Genomic DNA, 19,371 nt, shown 5'->3' with positions numbered 1-19,371 from the left:
TATCGCAATCGCCGAGTGTGTTAGGTTTCAAGGACGCGTGCGCAAGTCAAGTGTGCTGCTTTCTTTCATAGCAAAGAACAGCAAAGTATCAAGTCCTAGCTCGCATAGCACGGTTAATCTCAATATGAAACACAATTGAAGAAAATCGAAACGAAAGCCGTCTCAAAAATGACGAAGAGACGCCCCGAATGGCCAAAAATTTATAGTTTGCAAAAACGACTTCGGAAAGCTGGAATGCAACATATCAACGATTTTTAAAACAAAAACTTCTTCCGGATGCGTTTTAGTTTTCATATTGTGCAAGGATAGAGAATATTTTAAGGTTTCGCATTTTTAACCCAAACTTGTCGCAATTTTTCGTATTTGTACTACTTTTTAAGTGGCATATTAGTCGAGGAATTTTTCTCATCGATTAGGCCGTCGTGAATACATGATTAAGAAGCGAAGATAGCAATCTTACCCCGGAGGAAAACAGTGATGAAATTATTCATTTTTCTGTATTGATCAGTATTTCCATACGGCAAAGGATCTCGTTTCTGTTCAGAAATTTATATATGTATATAACAGAGAATTCATACGGCTATTTTTGAAAATTAGCCAAATTTTGACTGAAAGAATCCAAAGGGCTTAGCTTTACTTTTTTGAACAAAAGGTTTTTAGTTTACAATACTCTACGCAGGGAATGGAAGGTCGGAAAAAGTACTAGTATCAAAGGGAAATATTAGTTAAAATTGATATCAGTGATCTGCCTTTAACGTTCAAGAAAACACTGTTGAGTGTGAAATTGTTATTCGTAGAAAATTGTTTCTGAGGTTTGATGACTGTCGGAACCGATACTTCCAGACCAATTAGCACAGAAAATAATAGGAGTTGAACTTGATGGCGAATGAATTCTAAATTGGCTTATTGAATAAAAGTATTAGTGAGAGGTGAAATAGATCTACATACTTGTATAGAACGTCGTTGAAACTGTAGGTATATCTTCAGCAACGCAACAACGATCACAACTCCTCGAATATTGACTAACTAGACTCATCCGCGGAACGCGCACGTCTTGATAGCTTGACGGACGCCGAATTCTCCCGATCATGACTCCTGATTGGCCATCACTCGTCTGGTGGTCACAAATGGTCACAAGACGCCGTCGAACGCCTTCGGCTGCGTTCGGAGATCTTCGGACGTTCGAATCTGTGTGACATGCAAACCTTCCCGGACCAAACGTTGCGAAAATTATGTACAAATTTAAAAGAAAATACATGTATGATCGTGAATACGTATGTTCAGATTGATGAATGACGTTACAAATTCGTACATTTATATCCGTATATGTTTTTATTTTTCATATCTTACATAAGCAAAGTTTAATCAATATATCGTAAATTGCAATTGCTTCTGTATAACAATGGGATATGTATATTATACTTTTAGTTTACAGAAATACTTTTATTCTTACTGTTATTGTGATTATTATAACTATGTATAATAAACGTATAAAAAAATGTGTCTCCGTATGTATAACTACATGACATGCTAATTCAGAATGTGGATTATGTATATATGGAGTATCACTGATTACACAGGTATATTTACAAATACATGGTCAGTATACAACTTAATGTATTTTCTAAAATAGTTTTAAAAAAACGAAAGAAAAAACAAATCCAGAAACTTTTTACAGACAGGGGCCAGGTAGCTTCCACTGTATAGTCATTTTGAGAAAATCCTTCCATTTGTAATTTATATTGTTACATGTCTAAGAAATAGTAACAAATTTCATAGCATAATAATAATGCATACAGCTTATGTACTCGTTTGACATGTGTTTCTTTATGTTTATTATGATACAAAGTACGAAGTAATTGTTACAGGCGGTAAAAAATATTACTACCAAAATATCGATTCAACGCGCCCTCTCTATACCCCGTAGTGCCTGACTTGGAACTCCTGGAGGAAGCGTCGACACGTCGTTACCACCCTGAGCTTCGACGTCGTTGTTAGCTGCTTCCGAATCTCGGTACCGCTTGTACTTTCCTGATGAAAATTCGAATGCCAATTAATATGCGCGTCAGTTTCACCCACAGTATGCATGTAGAAAAACTCGGTAAATTTATCGGAAAAGCTCGTTTTCTACATCAACTGCATTTCGAACGATAACTCCGATCTGCTTTTCTCACAAGTTTGAATATCGTTCGAATTAAAGCACTCGATGAAATTTCATCGACTTTGAATGATTTTTTCCCACTTTTACACGCGCTTCCTGTCGATACAAGAACGGTCCACCATCATTTTTATTCCGTTTCCTCAATTGTTCCCGACATGATCGATCAAGGCTCGATACTTACTGGCCAATCGCACCATCATGACTCCCCACCAGATGCTCCATCCCCATCCAACGAGGCAGAATAACACAGTGAACAATTGTCCCACACCGACTACCGTATTCACCAAGAATGCACCGAATCTTGCTCTCGGACTGGCCACAGTGGAGAACCTCGGCTGTCCCACGCACAGATTGAACAATCCACTCCAAAATGTGCCTGAAATGAGCCAGAAGATTCATCTGGATATTTCCGCAGACACGTACGTGGTCGTAGTTTTTGTAAATTCGGAAACGTGGGATCAGTAATTCGCACCTGTTCCCGGTATCAGAACATTGCACACGAGGCAAAACCAGGCCAATGGTATTGGAAGACAGGGAATCGCTCCTCGCATTATCGCGTTGTGTTCGACCAACACTTCCGGTATCTTACTCTTCGGTTCCTGAAAAAATACCTCGATTAATTTTTCCAACAATTCTCAATTGGTAAACGGATTATTTTCACTTCCAATTATTCCCCTTCGTTTTCAATTCCTTGATAAAATCCCTGATATAATCATGGAAAAAGTCTTTTAACAGGAGTCAGAAAGTTATTTTTTTTTTTAAAGAGTTGAACCAGAAAACTATCGAAAATTTTATATCTCACGAGATCGCAACTTAAATACATACTCCGAGATTTCTTATCAAAGGTCTCGGTGAGGTTTGCGAAAAGGTCAAAATCGGGGTTGCGACCGGTCAAGCTGTCGTTACGCGTGACCAAAACGCGGATCGGAATCGCAGATTAATAAACGCAACCGAATTCCGTGACGAATTTATCCCCCAAGTTTACCTCCGGAAGAACCGGGGCGGTGACGCTGGTAAGGCTCTGCTTGGCCTGAAGGCTCCTCGTCTGTTGGGTAGAGTCTTGACGCTTGCAGGAACAGCGGTTGCAGAGCCTCCTGAATACTGCTCCGCACCTTCTTTCCGGCGGGCAACAGCCAGCATCCTCTGCAGGAGCGACGCGACTTCCTCGAGAACATCCCTTCCATTTCGGCAGACGGCAACACCTGTACACGAGTATAAATTTTTCAGGTAGACAGCAGTAAAAATTAACCGTGTCAGTTCAACCTTACACGTTTTAATTTTGAGTTCACTTTGAATAGTTCCAAGCTCTGAAATTTGAAAAATCATCCCTTGTTCTTCAACTGCATTCGATTTATTCGAATCGACGTGATTCAAAATTTTTTGTACGATATGGTTTCGAACCTTTTCGTACGATTTCGATGAAATTTGATAGACATTCTATTCTGAAGCCACGTTTTTGAAAAAATTAAAATTGTTCATGTCCGAACTAGCCTTTCTGAGTTATTAATTAAAGATGCAATAAAATTCTATACAAAATTCAGTACGTTTCTAAAAAATCATTTTTTTTTATAAGGAAATACAAATAATTAAAAAATAATTCCTTAATGTTTTTTTAGAATTTTATCTCAACTCAAACTCGTGCTGTCAGAGGGTTGATTTCTCCATTTAACCCTTTTCAAGGAGACAGTAAATCTATCAAACGGATTTCGATAAAAGTTCATCTAGGGGATTTCCTTGGGTTATTAATTACGAATCTGAACTCGAAATTTTGAAATTCAATATGGCCGCTCCAATATGGCGGACAAACATACCAAAAATCACTTGGTACCTACTGCTATATTGAATCAGTTATTTTGAATTTCAAAATGTCGACTTCAGACTGGTTTCGAACAGACTATTTTTTTAATTATCTGGATTCGATCACGGGGGTGAGACATTAGAAATTCAAAAATGACCTTTTCAAGGATCGCCCTAAGTGTTATACCCAGGAGGTGTGCAGCGTAAGGTTCAAATAAAGACAAAAGAAGACAAGGGCATTTTACCTGCTCGAAGCTTTCATCTTGGACAAACAGCCCGTCGGTGGGTTGGTATTGGTCCCCGGGAACATCGAGGGTTGGTTCATTTGAGGCTTGAAGCCTCTTCGGCAGGCGAGACACCTCATGCTTTTTCCAAGATCGAAACAGTTGCACTTGCACTTGCAGCACCCGCAGCAGCGGTCAAATATCCTTTTAAAACGGCTCTCGGGTTCGTCGGGAACACCGCGCAAGTCTTGATCCTGGTCCTTTCTGTGAGGATCTGATGTCCTGGCACCTGGCAGCCTGAAAGCAAGGCGTGTCTGTAAACCTGTTAGCGTTATTAAGCTCCTCGAGTTGTGCTCGTCGATACAGACGTATACATGACACCCTGAACTTCCGTTCACGTTCCTCAATTCACCTGCAACCCTTTTTTATCGATTGTGCGGCTCGGCGTGTTACCGCGAAAAATTTATCACCGTCATTTTGAAACTATTTGCATTTTTCGAAAATTTTGTGTAAATCGTGTAAGTTAAAGCAACGTTGCGAACGATCACCTGAAATTCTTGGCAGTCAATTTTCTTTCAACCATCAAGCTAATTCCCTATTGATTTGATTTTCCTCGTCGTCGTTATAATAACGATTAGCGGTATAGGGATTGTTACAACGGTTTTATGTATATATATGTAAACCTTTCAGGAATACACGTTTCTGAATATGTGTATACATATCATGGAAATTATAATGCTGTAACGCAGCGTCGTTCAACGGACGGATCAATATTTTTCACCCCCAGTGTAAATCACGACTGTTGACTAACGAGTAAAAACTGATTGAAGATAATTTTGGGAAAGCGTGTAATAATATAGAGGGAATGAAATAATATCGCATCACGTATTGTCCGCGTCTTATGCACACTTTGCACTTTCGCCAATTATTACGTCCCAGTTTTGCCCACGTCGCGTATAATAAATATGCACGTAGGTATATTTTCCTAATCGAAAGCGTAAAATGGCCGGGTATGAGCATTCTTGTATAATTTTCCTACGCGACGCGTAACAGCTTATTTTCAAACAAAGAATGCGGATTTGAAAATTCATTTCATGCAGTCTTGCGTTGCGTATACGCTACACTGCGCTAAATCGTGCGCATTGCAGCATGTTATCATACGTCGATTACGGTAATCAGCGGGTAAGTTATAATATATTTAAATCTTGAATAAAGTTGTGTAATTATCAACGTAAAGGCTGATTGATTCAGTCTTCGCATATCCATAATACTGTGAACAAAAGCGTCGAAGAGATTTTTGTTTTTAAATCGTGATCTGGGTAAAACGGCGAGTAATTTGAAAGAAAAACATTTATTCCGCAGCATTTAGTCTGGCAAACGAAAAAGATGTACTGTAATAATGGATAACGTTGTGCACGATATTTGTAGAAGCGTGAAATTGCAGGAATTAGTAAGATCAAGGTAAAAAATTGTCAAAAATTTACCTCTTCTCAGACGCAGACCGCTAAAATCGCCGGACGATTTTCGACACTCTTTAAAAAGTAATTCATGCAGTCATGACGAACAAGTTTAATTCCTGAATATTAATGCAGCGCGGCGAAAGGACGATGATCCTCCTAATTTTTCCACCCCTTTCCTCCGCCCCGCGCCTTCGCCGTCTCTAAAAGAAGCGTCTTTGCTCTTTGGAGGTTCGGCTACGTCATGCCGTGCCGCGAAAAATGACGTTGGAATATAGTACGAATGCAGAAAAATCAGTATCTGAGCGCGTATTTCGACTCTCTCGGTTTCGTCCGAGTGCGACGATAAGCGAGTTTGGATTGATTGCGAGTCAGGGATTGCAGGTCGCCGTGGTCAGCGGTTGGTCAGTCGGTGGGCGCGCAACCTGCCGGCTCATTTTCCCTCCCAAGTTTAAGTCACGCAAAGATTTCTCGCTGGTGCCTAACTCCTTCCTTGCTTGGTTTCTTGCTTGCATACGTCTTGCAATCGATACTACTCGCTGCGCTCTACGCTGACCACTCGAGAATCCGCGAATGAGTAGGCAAGCCAAAAATTACACCCTCGCGATGACGGAACGTCCATTCGATCCTCGCTCCCTTCACCCTTCACCCTTCATTCTTCGCTGCACCTTGCAATTCCGATGAATCGAATGACTGTGGTTGATATGTTTGCACAGTACGCAATACGCGAGGATTGATTTTTCAGCTTGATAATTATCGTTCCCGCGACGACGAACGGCGGTCACCTCCCCTTAACGTAGTTTTTTAAATACCAATAAAGTCACCCGATGTTTAAACTTGACACCGCTATCGATTCGCGATTATCAACGGCCAAGTTCGCGCACATGATACTTTCTACGGCGGGCCTACAAAGGTTTTCTTCAATCAATTGGGCGAACAAAATTGGGTGACATGGACCTTGAGATTATTTCGAATCTTCTATCACGAGTGAAAATCGTGGCACAAGAATTTACTTCGATTCATCAGTCCATGGTCTGGATGTACAGGGGTATTGGAGAGGCCGGTTAAACGCGAACACCTTCAGCTTTAACAACGTATTTAACGGTAATTGCAGTGTGTAACGGATGCATGTTGGATCCGCAGCTAACCGACATCAGCAACGCGTGAAATTTATAGTGAATTGTTAATAAGCCCACCCTCCGCAGTCGCGGGTGGTTTGTGTCGAGAGGACATGATGTATGTTGATACCGAGGTAAAACGGGACCGCAGACGTGGCAGGGCGGCTTCTGGGATGGCGATAGGCTGCAGGGGGCCAACCATAAGCTGCAGAGGAGGAAGGCGACGGGCCGAAGGAAAGCCAGGCACACCTTCAAAGACACAGTAAAATACAGCGCGATATTCGACCTTGGCCGCACGCGACTTTGCTTGGGTCACTCTCTTACGTACTGCGTCGATTTTCGGCTATGTGCCTCACCGCCATCCACTTCGGTGCCTATAACACACTTTTACACACCATCGACTCACGTGGCGAGGCTCTAGGTGATCGCCGGGCACAACTAAGTTCGCGGGACTGCGTGACACCCGATGTGTACAGGGTGTCGTTCGAACAGAGGTCACGGAACTGACCGAGACTTTGGTATTACAAGATCCAAGGGACAGGGAATAGTTCGACCACTTATAATCGTGATGTTTTCCAAGATTTTGGTTTTCAGGCTAAGATGGCGTGGATTGCGACACACATGCAGATATGGTATCGAGATGAAACTGGCCAGCAATTTTCATTTGCAAATAATGTTTGGGAAAAGTTTTTCAATGGGACATTATGAGCGGTTTTTCATTCTATCAGGACTAAAGAAGTGATCTAAAACTCAGTTTTGAATATCTTGTACGTTGGTGACGAGAAAGCGTGGTTCAAAGTCGCGAGGTGGACTAAACGCGAAGATTTATGGACGCCATGATCCCTCGCTGTCCGCAAGTGTCTGTTACGTACTATTCATTTCCAACGGTACTTAATTCCCGGCTAAGCGTTCGCTCTTTTTCGAAATTGTATTTATCAAGTTTTTTTTTATACATCAGGTAAAAAATTCAAGTCTGTACGACACACCCGAACTGTTTAGTCGTAAGTTGACAAAAAATAAGCAACTGGGTTTGGTAAACGACCAAGAAGAATCATGGCATAGAGTATTTTTGCGACACCGAGTACATAGTCAAGTATGTATATGCAGAAGGGCGGGTAGCCAGAAGTGCGAGGTATAGGGTATACATTTTCTGAAGGTAGGCAAGTCTCTCGGAGATTAGCAATCGGGATCCCTACGGTAGATCGAGCGATAAGGTAGGCGCTAATTCGCGCTACTTATTACTTCAGCTCCTTATGCATAACGATATTTCCACTCGACATTGTGTTAGTGTATAACATCCGTGCGTTTGTGTGTATGTGTGGGCAATACTGGGGGGGGAAATTCATGAAACCTCGCCCTGGAAAAAATCACAGCCAAGTTTGTGGCCTGTCGGCATTTGAAGAAAAGACGTTTTATACTTCTACCAAAAAATTTCCTTTCCCCTTTCTTGTTCGTAACTTATATATCGCAGATTCGCGAGTCTGTTCCAGCTAAACAGTGATGATTCTAATTAGCGTTCGCGACCGCGTGTGCTAAAGACGGCAACGATTCGTTCCAAAAGCAACGACCTTCGCTCAGCTAATGTATCACAGGTAAAAAGAATAATCCCGAGGTCAACCGATCTCGCGATCAAATTTATTAACCCTTTGACACCCCGGCTCGACCCCATCCTCATCCCCCCCACTCTCTCTCTCTCTCTCTGTCTCTCCCCGCGTCGATGCAAATCTGGTCAGGGATCGATAAGCAGCTTGCCCGCTCGTCCTCGGAAGCGAAATGCTTTCCCCACCTGAGTGTGTGTACCTAGTGGGCAGACACTGTCCCGGGGTTAAGGAACCCCGACTTCCGGTCCGGCTAGGCCCTTAGGTTCCGCGCATAAATTTACGGGGCAACAGCAAACTTACATGGGTTCTCCGTTCTGCTCCAGGTGAACCACGTTTCCGCTCAGAGTCTCGATGCCTTGGGGCTGCTTTACCATGTGCATGCCACGTTTCTCCCTCGCGGAAGACACCCCGCGTATCGTGTTAACGCTTACACCAGTGTCCGTTGAACCAGTCGACAAACCCGCGGTCGACCTGAGCGACACCGCACTGCCCATCATTCCGTGGATGTCCTCCGATCGTCTAATCGCACTACCCTGATGATTAATCACCACACTTGAACTGTTACTTCCTACACTCCCCGACACATCCATCGCTGCTCTTATACCGTCACTCTTAACTGTCCGCGCCGAACTTCTTACACTTTCGTCCGAGCTCTTAACACTGCCGGTTTTAGACGCGGCGTGGAGATCTTCTCCCGCAGGCGGTTCCGCAGTCGGGTCAGCATTCTCCTTGGTCCCTTTCACTGTTGGCAATTTTTTAACAGTCATTAGAAGTTGCATTATAAGGTGATGTAGCTAAGATTAGTAACATCAGCTAAGGATGTCCTTCGTGGAAGATGATCGGAATTCTGGTGAAGATGTTGGCAAGGTGACGGGATGATTTTGTCGCGTATGCGGGAACATAGGAAGCCAACAAAAAGGGGTACATCATATACTAGAAAATTGATTATGGGTGTGATTAAGGTAAAGCACTAGCTGGAAGACCATGTATAAGTTCGATAAAACAGACTCTCTTCAAATGCCAAAAACGAATCAGCTCTGCAACGAACAAAAACCTTACCATCAGCGATGACGCGGTTCTGAGCACTGCCCATAGGATGTCGTCCACGGTTCATATCCGGCGTCAAAGTCACCTCGCTGTGTTCCACGTTGGCATTTTTTCCACTTGCATTCACAGCCTGTCCATTATGCGTTTTATTCCCATCGGCATTGTGACCATTGGGCTTGTCGACAACCTGATGCAGGTTCTTTGGGGTCTCATGTTTTGGCTCTCGGATGGGAGAATCAGACGCCACTTCAGGCTTCGTCGTCGCAGCGGATGTTTTCTGGGCCCCGTTGATTTTCGGGGGCAAAGTGGGGGGCGGAACGCTTATGGCGGAGGGCCTAACGGCAGGAGCTTTTTTCCCGCTATCTGGGTTGCGCCGCTTCACTTCAGACTCCTTTTCCGAAGCCTTGCCGATCTCACCGTCGAGCAGCGCCGCCGCGTCGATTTTGAGAGGCTGAGCAGCGGTAACCGTTGTCGTGTTTACGACGCTGGAGGTTCCACTGGCCCCCGAGGACTGTTTAAGCAGCTCAACGAGGCTCGGTTCTTCGGCCTTGGCCTCCGACTGTTGCACAGAATCCTCCACGTTCCCAACGGTGTTTCCTGACGCGTTTTCAGCTACGGAAGTCGCCTTCTTTTCAGTCTTTTTCTGGGGTTTTTCCGCCTCCTGTTTTGGCTCCACCGGTTTTTCCCGCGACGTTTTATCCCCCCTTTCGGCGGTCTTTGTAACTACAAGTTTGGCCACCGAGCCACGCCGCGAGGTCTGGGACATCTGAGGCGCCTTTTTCGGGCTCTTAGCTTCCGATATTGAGTTCTTTTTCACGGGAATCTTTGACGGCGAAGTATCCGGTTGCGGTTTACTCTTCGTCGGTTTGCTCGGCGGCTTCGATCGCGTCGTTGGCGCTACCTTGACGCCACTTTTGGCCGGTGGTGGCGCCACCGAATTCCGCCGCGATTTTACGGGGGATGGTTTCTTCCCGCCGACGTTCTGCTGGCCCCTTCTCTCCGGTGGCTTCGTCGGCGTTCCCTGGATCGGAGAGAGACCCGGCACCTTCAGTGATCCTCGTCGACCCGCCGCCGCCGGCGTCACTTCCAAGTAGTTCTTTGCCGTCATCGACGCACCAACTCGGCGTCCGTACTTCGGAGACCCTCGAACGTTCTCCGTCTTCGTCAACGACACGGAACGGCGTCGCGCAGGCTGCGGAATCAGGCTGCGTTTCGGGCTATTTTGCTGCGATGCCGACACTAGAAATATGCAGTCAGAAATTAATCGAGTTCGTAAATTCGACGACAGATTTACGTATTTACGATTAAATTAAAGAATCAAGATAACCAGCTGGCCAAATGATTTTTTTCAAAATACCAACTGACGATGAAATCGAACAAAGATTTAGTATTCTGTTTTTACCGACATCTTGAAATACCAAAAGATACTTGAAACCAGTTGTTTTACAGTTTGCGTTACTTGAGCATTAATAAAAGCAATTATCCTTACATCGCATTGTTCTTTTTATAACTTTTATCGAAACAAATTCTGAGAATTTGGCATTGAAATTATTTTTCGGTAGTGAAAACTTGTTTCCGAATCAATCCGTACGCGGAGTCTCTTCGGAGTATTAATATACCTACCTCGGGAATTCGACAAAAGAAAAAACGAGCAGAGTATCGTACAACAGCGAGGCATGCAAGCAGGGAACGCAAATTAATGCGATATCTAATTTTACTACTCGCGGTTTTGGTGGTCTGCAGTTATTCAGCCGTAATCTTAGAACCTTCGTTGAAACTTTTCTGACTCACGACTCAATGCAGTTGACGTGGAAAATTCGAGGAGCTAAAACCTGGGCCGTTTTACAAGAACCTCTTTCGGTAAGTCTCATAATTATACAGAATGTCTATTTATTTTTTTAACGTATTCTGGTCAAAAGCTTCAAACGAATATTTTTTACTCCACTTCTAAAATTACAGTTTTCCAAATACGTCTTGTCTCTTTCAAACGTACAACAACGTCCAGAAAAAATTAGTCAAAAGTTTCAAATTATACACTCCAAAATATTTAGATTTAAATAAATCACTAAAACAGAATGACGAAAATTTCCTGATCCTTCCAGGTTTTTCAGATAGAGTGTCATCCCTGCTGAGTTACTAAAATATAGCGAGAAAAAAAAAATTCACGATTTACTAGACAGTTTCAATGCATTCAGAAAATTCATAAGTAAACGGAGCAGAAAACAGAAAAAAAACAATCACACGCCAATTCCAGAAGGTCCTGAGTCTGAAATTTCGGTTTTTCAAAAAAAAAATCGACTAAATTCCCTGATCATTTCAGGATTTTCAGGTTTCCTGACAGAGTGGAAGCCCTGCTGCGTTACTAAAAAATATCGAGAAAAGTTCAACGATTCACTGGAAGGTTTTGGCGCGTTCAGAAAACTGAATGAAAAAAGAAAAAAAATTTACACGCTTATGTCACAAGGTCTAGAGCGTAATTAAGGCGCGAATTTGCATTTTTAAATCCGTCAGGGGTGTGATAAATTGAATTGCACGCACTTCTCCGATCCGGCCGACTAGGACGCCGCGTGTCCTTGGCCTCCGGGGTCTGCGGTCTTGACTGCGCGTGGGGTAACGGGCCCTTAAATCCGCGCCCCCTGAAGGGCGAGGCTCTGCCGGATGTGAGACCGGGCGAAGGGCTCCTGGAGGTCGGAGTCGCTGGTCTGGCCTCGGCGATTATGACGAAGCTTGACCTTCTGCGCGCTCTGTTCGTCGACATCGAGGATACCGCGACCTTGTAGGGTTCCGGAGCCAGCGCCGGGGGCGGTGAGGCTACCCTGAAGACTTCGCCCCCGTCCCCGAGGACCCGGAAGGGTGGCGCGGCCCGCATGGCATCACCTTCCGTCCGCCTCATCGCTGTCCGCTGTTATCTCGTCTCGCCTCTCGTATCCAGGAAAAACCGTCTCACCTACCGAAGGAGGAAATACATTGCCGAGGAAAGAAAATTTGCCGGGGAAATTTTATCGAGGTTTTACAGGGCGATGTCAAGTAAACATCGCGGTATGTTGGATTGCCTACCAATGAGGGGATAAAATATCGGTAAAACAGACATACCGAGTCATTATTACCTTTGTCGAGTCAAGTCGTACAATCACTTTAACGTTAATACGGAACGCGATTGCGAACCGCTTCGGCATAGGTTATAAACAAACGAACAATGGCTTGGCCAAATCCACACAACCTTGCAGCACGGGCAGTTCCGGCTCAATTTCGAGGGATTTAAACGCGCTACTTGCCGATAACTCGGTAGGTTTGTATTACCGATGTTTTTACTCCTTAGTGGTAGGCAACCCAACATAGCAGAGTTTACTTGAAAATATCCTGTATTATTGACGAGGGATTTTGGTGTTCACGTCGAATATAGCGGTGAAAAGAAACTTTACTTAGAAAACTGGAATCCATGAATTCTTGCAACAATTTTTAATTCATGGTAGCAAGTGCCTCGATGAAAAAAATTTAGTCTTCTACAATTGTAAGATAATCCATCGTGCGATTGTACGTATAATAGGAACGTTTTGAAGAAATTTCGAAAAAATATTCGCAACTTTCAAATCGCTCGACTTATTGGGTTCAAATTTTAATCAAAGTCTATTTCGGAGTTTTGACGAATAGACCAAATTTATCGGACAGAAATATTCGTTAAAAGATGAGATAACTTTGAATTGTACCGAACTCTCATCTTAATCAAGTGACAAAATAATAAAGTATATTTTTTAAACGTCGAAAATTGAGGAAAAACAATCCAGTATGTTATAATAGATTTTATGAATTTTAGATCGATGAAAAGATTGTAATCATTTTTTGAAAAAATTGACTAGGTATGTATTGTAATGGTGAATTTTGAAAACCTCGTTTTCTCTTCTCTTTCAATTTTATTGTGATTGCTGTTATGCATAATTTAAAAAATTGAGGTGCTATTAAAGTGGTCGAAAACGAATACAACAACTTACAAAAAAAAAGGTATTGATAATCATTTAAGAACGATGATTAAATTATCACTAAAAATATGTCAAAGAAATAAACCCGAACAATAGTTTTTTTTATCGGTTTTTCAATTTCACGTACTTTTACGTATACGATACTTACAACGGAAAATTTTTGTGGAAAAAAACCTGCAATGTTTTCCTATGTGTAAAAAAAAAAAAAAAAAATACAGCATTTCAAAATAATTAATTCATATTTCTCCATTTCCGTTTATCATACGAACGATAATTACAATTGCAAAAGTGCAATATCCAACTGAATTTCACCCTTTCCAATTTCCACAATACAGATATATTGCGTATGTTCGTGCCTTTTACAATCTGCCGATAATTTGCTCCGACTTTGTTTCAAATGAAAAAGAAGACGAGAACCGATAAATTATTATTTCGACGTGAGCTAGTGAGATGCGAAATTTGAAAAAACTTGTGAAAATTTCCACGTCAACGCGGTTCGAGGAGGGTGCAGACTTACCGAAGGCTGTGTAGCTCTTCCGCGGAAGGAGTCGAGCTGATCCTTCTGCAGGCAACGTCACGCTGACAAGAACAGATCCGCAAGGCATGACATTCACGCTCTCATAGCCGGGGTGACCGCCGCGACGATGAACGCTCGAGTGCCTCCGGATCAGCCTTCATAGGCCGTAATAACTCCGCCGACCAAGACCAGCTCATTATCCCTTCGGCCAGGCTTCTTCTTCCTGCACGCGTGCGTGGAGAGAAAGTTTAACGGTTCAATTTCTTCCTACCTTATTTATTTTGCGTCTTTTTCAAAAAGGTGCGTTCTTTCGTTCGTTTTTCATTTACAATCTAAAAAATGTCGATCCAAGTGTCAAATGTTGCGAAACTATCGAGCCGTGTGTACGAGGGTGGTTTTTGTTGAAAACTTTTTCGAAATTCCATCGAGACACGACCCCCAAATTATTTTTCAATAAATGAATATAATTCTCCTCGAAATAAAAGGGATACGCATATTTTAATTCTAAAAACTCTCGAAAAATTAATGAAGTTTCTCGTTCAAAGTATACACATTTTTACTCAATTTTCGTAGGACTAATTATTTACGAAGAATCTTATAAGCGTGAGAAATCAATCGGCATTGATGCTACTGGTTGATAAAAATATCAGCATCGTCGATTCAATGTTTTACGTCAATTGTCCGCTGATATGAAACTCGTAAAAAAATATGAATTCTAATTCGTTACAGCTGACACGGAATGCTAATATTTTTACCGAATATTAGAATAAATGCTAAATGATTTCTTAGATTGACAGATTTTTTTGTTTTTTTTTTGCAAACGATTGTTCCTGCGAGGAAATATATACTAAAATTGTAGTAAAAACGTGTGTATTTTAATTGGGAAACTTCACAGCTCTTGCGCGAGAGTTCAGAGTTTCAAAAATCGAGATCTGCGGTTTGAAGAAGATTTTCATTTATTTGATCTGCGGGGCGGTCGAATAAAAATTTGAAAAAATCTGAAATAATAACCACTCTAATATTTACACGCACAAATATGTAATCTTGTAAAGTTTTACACCGTTGTTGCAACGACGTCTTATATTATAAGTATTATAAGCAGCTAGAACAGATTTGCAAGGAAATCGTGCAGCTCGCGTGACTTTTTATTCGCAATTAAGTATCAAACGCTACAAACAACTTCGACACGAAAACTTAAGGTACACACAACGATTCGGACCCAGTGCCTGTTATACTCCGAATACACTTACACAGCTCTTTATACACACACGTACAAACACAAAACTCATCCTGCGCGCGTATACGCGGAATGATTATTCATTAATAATTCATTGCAATGCTTGTTTCGTCATTCGTCATTGTCATTATCGTTGTCGTTATTATATTTGGTAATTATTATCATAGTCGCGGAGTTCTGCGTATATTCACGGCCGCATTTTGGTTCTTAATTATTACCAAAGCGCGTGTATGTTTCACAGACGTCAGTTTATCGCAAATTCACGTTACACGCGTTCGCGATACTCGCGTGATTTATTGGCAAAAAGTACAGGGTTCTGGGCATTTTCCATTCGACCTTACAGCGATGATAATTTTATTGAAATCGGAGAATTGAATAATTGAACAGTCGTCTGAGTCCGTTATTCGCAGACCAAAAATGCGGAATGCTTATCCGCGAAACGCCATTTCACTTATTTCTGTAATACCGGTGCCATTGATTAGTCACCGAAAAATATTTGGTAAGTAAAAATTTTCTATAAATTTTCACAAAAATCGGTTACAGTTTTTGAGACAAAAATATATCGTTAAAGACCAGAGTCAAGCGGTGAAATCATTGCGCAAGAAATTCGATAGAGAAAATTTTACTTATTCGATACTTTGATTGAGAAGAAAACGTAGACTCGGAATCAGATCTGAGATTGGTTGTCAGCTGGATTTTTCACGCTGAGATAACGGCTTAAATTCCGGGCATCAAATTAATTAGAGATATTGCTCTTCTGATTAGTTTTTTGTCCGATTTTTGTGAGGATGCTAATTGTAAGTTACGCCGTAGTCATGCGGCTTTGCGCGTGTCGTATCGGAGGTGAAAACCAGAGAATAATTATACACGTGCCTGCGTGATAGCTGTCATAATACCGTAAATACACGCGCAAACACGGAATTGGCATTATCGCATTTATCCCCTTATCGCCGTGATAAACATTTGGCAATTAGTGAGTTTCTTTAAGCTCGTAACTCGTTGAAAGTTTTTTGAATCGCGTAAAAGCCTCGTCGAAATTCTTCGTTGAATAATTATATAATAGAAAACGTAAATTCTTAAATTCTTACTGCACGTTCCGTCGTTTGTTGAAATTTAATGTGCGTGCGCTGAAATTCGAGAGCAAATGTTTACCAGGGTGACCAACTGTCTCTAACCTCAAAAATTTTCACAGTTCTCGCGTATTCGCGTACGTAGAAAAATTTTTAGGTTAGGGACGGTTGGTCACACTGGTAAACGGTTGCTCTCAGATTTTAGAGCATGCGCATTGAAATTCAGCAGACGACGGAGCGTGCATTCGTTAGAAATTCACTCCGTATCCGCGTTCCATCCGTCGTTATTAAGCATCGATTTTTCTCGATGCGTTTGGACTGGAAAAGAAATAAGAAAGGCGAAAGAATTTCCGCCTCGTTTTACCGGACGTAGTATCGTCGGCTCTATTTCCGTCCAAGTGGCGTTTACATTTCTGTGTTAAAGTCAAGTTTAAGCTAATTTTATAAAAAATCGGTGCAGCTGTTCGGCACTCAGTCATTCCCAGACTGGAGTCTCTATGCTTTTGGGTGCATTCCTGTACATGTCGTCTGTTTTCTTTTTTTTTTTTTTTCATTATTTTAAGACTATTGGAATCGTCTTCACGTTGCAGTTTACAAACAATTGTGCAAATCGTACGTTTATTCAGGAGAAAGAAAAAACGGCGCAACGAAAATTGCATATGCAATCGATGCATTAATTATCGCCTAATTGGATGTACCTGCAGCGATTTCTATTTTCTATACGTTACGAAACCACCTTTGCTTTTGTAATTCTGTATCGCTGGAATAAATTACAGCCGCACGCTAATTGTGCGTATTACAATTTATAAATACTGGATTTCGTGTCTAGCTTGGATCGCGCAGATCTTATCGTGGATTTGAATTTCATTTTTCTTCGTATAGACGTTACGCCTGCCGTAGAAGGAAAAATTCATTTTTCACACTCGGCTATAATGCAACACACGCGGGGATAAAGTTGCTCCACTTTTACACACGCGTTATAACTTCTACGTCTAATGCAAATTTTCACAAATTATGCTTACTTAATAAGTACATTTAACGGCTTCTTTTATTACCCGTAACCTCAAACCACGTGTAATTTTTTACAGTTTTCACTTTTATTTTCAGTACGTTACGAATGTAACAGAAAATGCTGTCGGCACTTCCGTTTCCAGTAATTGATTCACTCGATAAATACTGCGAGCCGATTCTTTGTTTAGAATTGCAAATTCACGGGTACGTTCTTTAATAATTTATACAGCAAATATCATCCAATTTGTAAATCGAACGTCCGATTCCCGTGGTGTTAAAAATTATTTTCGACACCGAAGTTCCGCAGGAATTGCAAAGTGTAATATCTTTCACACGCATATAATCCGAAAACAAAACCAGTCGACACTTTTGCCCACATACGAACAACACATCGAACCAGGGATGAAAAATAAAAAAACATTTCCACACTCAAACACAACGATACTAAAAATGATCGTACAAATATAATTACCAGTAAAAAAAATCTCGCTTCTTTCAATCGCAAAAGTAACGAAGATTGCACGCTGTTAGAAACGCGGTGTTGAATCAAACACCGAAAACATTCTACAGAAGTCCAGACAATTTTATTTTAGATTTTAATACCACTCGGTGTCAATAATCGAACGATTTACACCGACGATATTTAACCTTGCACTAATCGGTTTGGACTTTTATCTGTACCGTGAATATTTCCCACGTAATCACGTGGTTATGAATAATTAAAAAACAGTGAAAGCTGGAAGAATAAGTTCTCCGAGCGACGAAAGCTTTCAATTTCACTGCACCGGAGTCGAACTGTTCAAAGCCCGAAAGCATCGCATACATGCGATCGGTTTCCGAAACGACGTTTCAACCCCGTGAAAAAGCTTTCGCACGTCACTCGATCAGTGGCGGACGGAAATCAAAGATCTTTCGAAAATAAGCTCTCGTTCACGAGGCGAGGATCGCGCTAAGGTGATGGAAAATGTAAAGGCAGAATGATCGAGCGACTGCCTTCTCGGTCCGCGGTCTCCGGTCTTACTGAGAGTTTCACCCCGTGTTAAAACTTTTCTCCCCCTTTTCATCCGCACCCAGAAAGCCGTGAGCTTTCGCGCCGACAGCGCCGCGTACCTTCTGCACGCTCCGTGAGTGAAGCGGGTATAACAGAGGCGATATTGTCGAGTGATTTCCTTTCCTTTTGTGTCCAGTTCTGAAAACCACCCCTCTTTAACCCCGCGCCCACGATACAACACATACCTTAATTAAACCCACCCTCGGGATCAATTCGCGAACCTCTATGCACGCCTCCCGATATTGCAAGCTTCGGGATTGTCGTGCAGATATTTTCTTGAACTTGGTGTGAAGATTTTGTCACGCGTTAAAAAGCAGAGCTCGACACGTTCTTGAAACGGTTTTACCCAAGTTTTTTTCTACCACCCTCCGCGAAATCTTACCTTTTTTGAAATATCGGCGATTAGGATTCTTCGACTTCAAATCAAACGGCGACATTGTATTTTTTCGCTACAGGGTTATGGATGTGAAAATTATCACTAATTGTAAGGTGCGGGGCTAGTTTGTCGTTTTTCAATTCGATGTTTCTTGGTCTTTTTTCTTTCGTACTTCGTCTGATCAAAATTTTTTTTTCAAACAACCCACGGTCATTAATTGATCATTAGAGTCACGTATTCTCATCGATAATCTGTTTCTCAGTATTCACTAAAATAAAGCCAGTCTCATTTTCAGTTGAGAGGTTCTTTAACTTTACGGAACAAGAGTCGCTACCGCAGAGAAGAAAAAAAACTGTTCCACTTTTAATTTTTCGATCCTATCGCCGACAAAGAATGTAAAACTTTCATAAAAATTTCAACCAATCCCAGGATGAATAATGTTTCAGTTTTTTTTTTATTCTTTTTTTTTTTATCGCAGAGATGTATAAATTGTAATAAAACATGACGTTAGACGAACTTCTAGACTTGGAACCTAATAAAATCACACAAAAAATAAAATTGCCAAGAAATTTCTTTTAAACTAATTTTTCTATCGTTAGCAAAATTTTTATACAACGAGAGAAATTTGTAGTTCCGGTTACGCGGTACCTCGTTTTTCGTAATTCCAACGATATCTAAACAGTTTTTTTTTTCAACGATACTCGTTCTACTCAATTTTTCCAATTAC

The 19,371-nt window shown here is 41.7% G+C and overlaps 1 protein-coding gene across 3 annotated transcripts; it reads right to left on the bottom strand.

Annotated features, from left to right (window-relative positions):
* Window positions 1-1,327: 1,327 nt before the first annotated feature.
* On the bottom strand, window positions 1,328-18,100 carry LOC124305286 (protein stum). 3 transcript variants are annotated; one of them, XM_046764539.1, is made up of 10 exons: window positions 17,690-18,100; window positions 13,900-14,231; window positions 11,944-12,352; window positions 9,418-10,644; window positions 8,659-9,100; window positions 4,204-4,479; window positions 3,147-3,363; window positions 2,634-2,760; window positions 2,343-2,537; window positions 1,328-2,031 (listed from the first exon to the last, which is right to left on the bottom strand). In XM_046764539.1, the coding sequence occupies exons 3-10, from the start codon at window positions 12,296-12,298 to the stop codon at window positions 1,901-1,903; spliced, it is 2,970 nt and encodes a 989-aa protein (XP_046620495.1). In that variant the 5' UTR covers window positions 12,299-12,352; window positions 13,900-14,231; window positions 17,690-18,100; the 3' UTR covers window positions 1,328-1,900. The 3 variants fall into 3 exon arrangements, with proteins under 3 accessions (XP_046620495.1, XP_046620494.1, XP_046620496.1); XM_046764538.1 differs by lacking the exon at window positions 17,690-18,100 and adding an exon at window positions 14,932-14,966; XM_046764540.1 differs by lacking the exon at window positions 17,690-18,100 and adding an exon at window positions 14,932-14,966 and having other exon boundaries at window positions 11,944-12,326.
* Window positions 18,101-19,371: the final 1,271 nt, after the last annotated feature.

This window comes from Neodiprion virginianus, chromosome 5 (genome assembly GCF_021901495.1).
Source record: "Neodiprion virginianus isolate iyNeoVirg1 chromosome 5, iyNeoVirg1.1, whole genome shotgun sequence".
NCBI classification, from domain to species: Eukaryota; Metazoa; Arthropoda; class Insecta; order Hymenoptera; family Diprionidae; genus Neodiprion; species Neodiprion virginianus.
This window is presented reverse-complemented; position numbering and strand designations above follow the sequence as displayed.

Excerpts from the sequence above, each read along its gene's own strand:
- LOC124305286 (XM_046764539.1), bottom strand. The coding sequence starts at position 12,298 with ATGAGGCGGACGGAAGGTGATGCCATGCGGGCCGCGCCACCCTTCCGG. Across the intron at positions 9,101-9,417 it reads GAACCGCGTCATCGCTGATG|TGAAAGGGACCAAGGAGAAT; the intron begins GTAAGGTTTTTG and ends AATTGCCAACAG. Across the intron at positions 4,480-8,658 it reads GAGCAGAACGGAGAACCCAT|GCTGCCAGGTGCCAGGACAT; the intron begins GTAAGTTTGCTG and ends CCTTGCTTTCAG.